The 6,421-nt window shown below is 35.4% G+C and overlaps 1 protein-coding gene across 1 annotated transcript; it reads left to right on the top strand.

Moving 5' to 3' along the window:
• Window positions 1–1,048: 1,048 nt before the first annotated feature.
• Window positions 1,049–1,631, top strand: K441DRAFT_670009 (uncharacterized protein; the record flags this gene model as incomplete). The annotated part of the gene is made up of 3 exons (XM_067650215.1): window positions 1,049–1,124; window positions 1,158–1,397; window positions 1,444–1,631. Coding segments are annotated over 2 exons (219 nt in total), but the record flags the coding sequence as incomplete, so codon positions are not given.
• Window positions 1,632–6,421: the final 4,790 nt, after the last annotated feature.

Here is a 6,421-nt window from a genome sequence, read left to right as displayed (position 1 = left end):
CCTCGCCCTCCCTCATTCTAATCAATAAGCTTTATTAACCAACATCACTGTAACCTACTTAAGTAGTCATTATTGGTAAGTCACCCTATATAACTAACACTAATCAGTAGTTAAATACACAGTCAACTATAGAGTAGCTAGGTTTTTAAACAGAAGAGACAGTCTTATATAGGGGTGCTATATATGCTCATATAGAATGGATCCCTATAAGCTTTGCAGTGTGTAGGAATTAAACAAGCGACTTTATTGTAAATCTATGGAAATCAAGTAGTATAAATACATGAAAAAGGTGCAGGTAATAAGATAAAAGGGGGTACCAATGCGTAGCTAAAACAGGGTGATACGCAGTCGAGACGGAGTGGTACGCTGGTAAGACAGCGTACTGTTTTGGCAGGGTACTGATACCGGTAGTCGGTTACACACCCCCCCAGATTTGACGGTGTAGTCAAAGCTGTAGAAAGAAAAATGAAGGTAGAAACCATACTCCCCAGCTTTATATCTCTGGACATAGAGCTGTATTTAAAGAGATGTCCTCCGTAGCCTCTCAGGAGACTATATTCAAAAAGGTGTTGTGATTTGATCTGCATTTGAGGCAGTCAATTAATCTGTGCTTGGGGTAGTCATTTAATCTGTAACCGAGGTAGATGTTTTGATCTGTATTCGAGGTAGTCATTTAATCTGTAGTCGAGGTGGAACTCGAGGTAGTCATTTGAGCTGTAGTCGAGGTAGATCTTGATCTGTGTTCGAGGTAGTCATATAAGCTGTAGTCGAGGTGGAACTCGAGGTAGTTATATGATCTGTAATCGAGGTAGATCTGGAGGTAGTCACTTGGTGACTCTGGTGACGTTAAGACGTCGAATTTGGTGACGTTGAGACGTCGTATCTGGTGCCAATTTAGGCTGGTGCCATTTAGGCTCGATTGGTGCTTTGGAATTAAAATCAATTGTTCCGGTGTAGTATTAGTGCCTCCCTAGGAAGCCTTAATTTAATTTAGCAACAGGCCTATATTAAGGCTCTGGTTTGGTTTAATCTGGTGTTCGCTAGCTAGTCGTTCGAACAGTTGTCTGGTTTTGGCGACGGTCCTCTAGCTGCCGTTAGTCTGGTGCCTTCCTTGTGTCTACCCAGTATCCTTATCTCTCACCATTAGTATATCCAAGCTAGCTTCTGCTCTGGCTCTGTGCTCTGGTATCTCGCTCTGGCTCTGTGCTCTGGCATCTCGCTCTGGCTCTGTGCTCGGGCTATCGCGCTGGCTAGGCTCTCACTTGGACGCCATATAAGGTCGTTACGCTGTAGTGGGTAGGTCGACTCTGTTAAATGGTTGTGTATCTGGGTTTCGTACGGTTGGGTTTCGTACGGTTGGGTTCGTACGGTTAGGTTCGGTTCGATTGATGTTCGATATTTAATGTGTTTAATGTTCGATATTTAATGTGTTCGATGTTTGATCGTCCGTTTAGTAAATAAAGGTAATCACAAGTATAAGAGAGGTACCCAGAAGAAGCTCGAAACACTTGCAAAGGTGAAAGAAGTGACTTCTTGAACGAGGTAGCAGATTGATTGCTTAGTAAGCGCTAAATATACAGATCAGATGCAGTACGGTAGGCAGGCCGGGCTCATAACTGTAAGCTTTGCAGTGTATGGAAAGAACGAGCAACTTTATTGTAAATCTATGGAAATCAAGTAGTATAAATACCTGAAAAAGGTGCAGGTAATAAGATAAAAGGGGGTACCAATGCGTAGCTAAAATAGGGTGATACGCAGTCGAGACGGAGTGGTACGCTGGTGAGACAGCGTACTGTTTTGGCAGGGTACTGATACCGGTAGTCGGTTACAATCCCGGTAATACTGTACTACCTTAAACTTGCGGAAAACTAGTAATAGAAGTGTCACTAAGTACTAGGAAATACCAAGTTGCGTTTATTACGCAGAATAATCGCGTTTACAAAGATTTAGTTATACTTTAGGTTAGAAGTATTACTAAACCTAAGGTCCTAAGTTAATGTCCGAAACGCGTTAAACGACGTCTAAAACGCGTCAAACAATATCTCAAATTGCCTACCTCTTAACAGTAAACCTACGAGATCCTATAAAACCAAAAATCCTACCTACCTTTAATATACGACACTCCGTTAATTCTATACCTACTATGGCGTTAACCTACCTAAAGAAGTATAAGAACGACATTAACCTAGAGATATAAAATAGAGACATTAACCCTATAACCGCTAAGCAATAGGATCTAAACGGATTCCTATTATACCGTATAGTATACTATAAAGACAGCAAATACGAGGATACTATACTATGGTATTGCATAAAGGAGGACTTCGTTAGATAGATAAAGGAAATATAGGTTTTCGCGAAGGTTATTATATAAGACTTTCGTAACTTCCTTTGGGAGAATAGAGTATTTGTCCCTATAGATAGGGGCATTATTAAAGATAATATTTAGGAGTATGTCATTAATGTAAAAGAAGAGCACGAATGGACTTTATAAGAGATTAAGCACCAGAAGAAGCTTAACTTACGCTAAAATCTAAGTAATACACTACTAGAGACGCTTTAACCTCCGTAAAAACCTCCGCAAGAATCTCTACAAGAATCTCCGTAGTAACCACTACAAATAACCTCAGGCTATTAAATACTTTAAGTCCCTAAGGCTGCCGTATCTTAACCCATACCTTAAGCTCCGCAAGAACCTCTAAAGCAACCTCTATAGTAACCTTTATAGTAACTGTTAGATATAGAGCAGCGCTAGTATTAACATTAAATCCTAAACCTACCTAGACTACTATATAATAATAAATAAGGTTCCTAACCCCCCGGTTAAGTTAGATAATAAAAACCTCTATAGCAACCTCCGTAAGAACCTCCGCAGCAATCTCCGCAATAACCTCCGTAATAACCCAGATCTATAAATAGCATCTTTAATTAGCAGTAATAGTTATTTATTCCTCTATAAAGATTCTAAGACTCCTATAGTCCCTAAGGTAGCTATAAAGGTGGCTACCAGCGTGATCTAGACAGGAAGTTCTTATAGAGGGTACTATAAAGAGAGAGTAATATAAGGGGGGGGGTAGTTAGAACGGTATAGTCACGCAGGCAATCTATAAAAGAAAGAACTACCAGTATCTATAATTCTATACTAATCTGCCTACGGAAACGACCCTATACTAGCACTGTACTACTATATACCATCAACAAACCGATAGCGTCGCTATGCCTACTATTACAATACTGATCGCGCCAATACGCCTATAATTAACCGACCGACTAATAGATAAGCTCTTACTTAACCACTATTACTACCGCCGCTGGTACCATACTACTACCCGAATAGACTTTTGCTGCTTCCACCTACAGCTAAACCAATACCTTACTACCTTCCTGCAGCACTATATCTATAATAAAAAAAAAGAATTGCTAGAAGCTTCTTATAGAACTTAGTAAAGTAGATAACGGTACTGGGGCATACTACCTGCGACATTCTACAGACCCTAATTTTAACTAGCTAATTAAGATTTTCCATCCCTAGGATAGAAAATCGCTATTAGCTCGCTTATCACTAGCGCCTTAGCGGCCTTCGCAAGATATCTACCCCCTACTACTTCTAAACAATTCTTTCTCCTTTCTCTTTTTCTCCTTAGTTTAGTATTTTTACTAAATAGCAATTTATAAGCTTTGGTTTGGAGGCATTTATACAAGCCGCTATAAGAGGCAAATTTTCGGACAGCGAGACTTATATTACAATGGCAATAGTAAGTAAGGAGGACCAATATTTGTTACGCTAGTTAAGCGGTATTTTATATATAAATGGCAACCATAAAAGAAGAGTTGCTAGTGTTGGGAATATATCACGTATGGTTATGTGTAGCCGCGGCACTAGCGTAGCGAGGAGCCTTAAGCTCCTCGCCCTCCCTTATTCCAATCAATAAGCTTTATTAACTAACATCACTGTAACCTACTCGAGTAGTCGTTATTAGTAAGTCACCCTATGTAACCAACAGTAAGGGTTTAAAATAGTAACTATTTTATAATTAGAGGTATTTAAAGATTCTATAGCTTCTTTATTAGCTACTATATTTCTTAAAATAGTAAAGAGGATATATATATACCTATATAATTAGATTATCTATTAAAAAGGATCTAAAGCTAAAGAAAGGGAAGGGGAAGAATAGTAACGCTACTTAAAGTAGAGTTTTTATATGGTCCTCTATTATTATAATGCTTATAATAGGTTTTTTCTAAAAGCTATATTAGCTAAGTTATAGTTAAATAGATAAGGGGTAAGAGGTTTTACTAGTATCTTAAAAGGATTATAAAAGAAGCTAGTTCTCTTCTAGAGAATAACTAGTAATTTATCTTTAAATAAAAAAAGTTAAAAAGGAACTATTTTTTAAATATATAGTATGTCTTATATTTAAACTACCTATAACTTTTATTTAATACTATTAATTAGTTAACTATATATTTTAGTTAAAGGCCTTATTAGCCTCTTATAATACTTTAAAATACTTTATACTAATACTTTATATATAATTATATATTTAATATAATTTTAAAAGCTAAATAATTATAACCCTATTATATATCTTATATTTACTTAATAGAGCTTTATATAAATAAAATATAGTTAAGGAAATTTAAAACTTTTAGTTAAGTAATTCTCTAAATTTTAAGAGACTACTTAAGCACTATATTAGTGCTATAAACCAGAAAGGTTTATTAGAATATCTAAGAAAATAAAGGGAGGTATTAAAATTCTTAATAACCTCTAACGCTAGAGAGAGAACTTATATTTTGCAGATTATATAGGAAAATCCTTTAGGAATCTCGGAAAATCTAAGAAATCCTCCTTAGATAAACTAAGGCAAATTATAACTAAACAAAAAAAATAAAAAACCTATATAATCTCGGTATATCTAAGATTCTAAGCCAAATATTCAGAAATATCCAACTACTAATTAGAATTAGAATCTTCTAGAAATTTATAAGGAGCTAGCAATATTTATTAGTAAATTTTAAGAAAAATAAGCAATTTTATATACCTAGTTAAAGACCACCCTTAGACTTAATTTTAGAAACTTTCTTTAATATAGCCACGCGCGCACCGTTAATATTAAGCATCTTAATAGAAAATCCAAGAAATTAGTTAATTTTACTTTAAAAAAATATATTAGAAAAAACAAGAATTAAATACCTTTTCGACTAAGAAAGTACTAAAAAGAATCTTAAAAAAGGAAAGAAAGTAGGACCTATGTCTCCCAAATGCCTTAGGCATCTGTTTATTTGTGTTAAGGTTAGAATTTCCCTAAAAAAAGTTAGTTTTATTAAAATATACGAGAAATAAACTAGATTTCTTACTGTAAGGGCGCGGAGAGACTTTGGGGAAGATTTGAAGGAATGATATAAATTCTATCTAAATCTAAGGGTATATAGCTCTCGCTAAGAACAAGACGTTGAGTAAAGAAGAGAAAGAAATAATAAGAGAATTATATAATTAAATAGTTAGGGGCTTGGTGGTCGATGCGTGCATATATACGCACGCGGTTTTTAACGGACTTTAGTAAAATTTAATTCATCTGGTAGAATTTGGCAGAAGTTAATTAAGCTATTAAAATTCGGTAGAATTTAGTTAAAGTGTTGGAATTTATCTATTAAGTGTTTTACTAAGATATTCCTACTATAACTAGGCTAGTCCTATTATAGTACCCCCCCTTTTAGCTAAAGGTCTAAATAATTTAATTTTAGTTAAGACTTATAACTTATCGCGTATTATATTTTTACGTTAAGTAGCAGTATAGGGTTTTACCAGTTTTAATTGTTAAGTAGGCCAATTAGGATTTTCCATACCCGGTATAGAAAATTGCTATTAGCTTAGTTAAGGCGGTAAGCTAAACTAATATCTTTATAGTAGGTCTTAGTAAGGCAAATTTAACTAATTAGATAACTGTAGCTAGAAGTATTAGATACATTGTAAGGGCGGCTAAGGCGCTAGTAGTAAGCGAGCTAATGGCGATTTTCTATACCGGGCATGGAAAATTGTAATTGGTTGACAGAGGTCACAGGAGAACACGCGACAAGCCTTACCTCTCGCGACGCGTAGATCTTAGAGAATTAATTATCTATTTATAACACCGTATAGTATATATTATTGTAATATATGTATTCTGCACGTTGTAAAAGTTATACTAATACTAATTAGTGAGCGCGTATAGATTAGGAGATACGCACTTGCTTAGAAGACGTCTGACGCTCCACCTTATAAAGGCCCTATTTTAGTTAAAGAGAATTAAAGTACTTTAGATTTGGAAGACGTCTAACGCTCTACCTTACCTAGAAATACCTTAAATCTACCCTAGTTTTAGAAGACGTTTAACGCTCCACCTTAACTAGAGATATTAACCACTATACTAGTAGTTAA

The sequence above is a fragment of the Cenococcum geophilum genome (genome assembly GCF_001692895.1).
Source record: "Cenococcum geophilum 1.58 unplaced genomic scaffold K441scaffold_78, whole genome shotgun sequence".
In the NCBI taxonomy this organism is placed as follows: Eukaryota; Fungi; Ascomycota; class Dothideomycetes; order Gloniales; family Gloniaceae; genus Cenococcum; species Cenococcum geophilum.
This window is presented reverse-complemented; position numbering and strand designations above follow the sequence as displayed.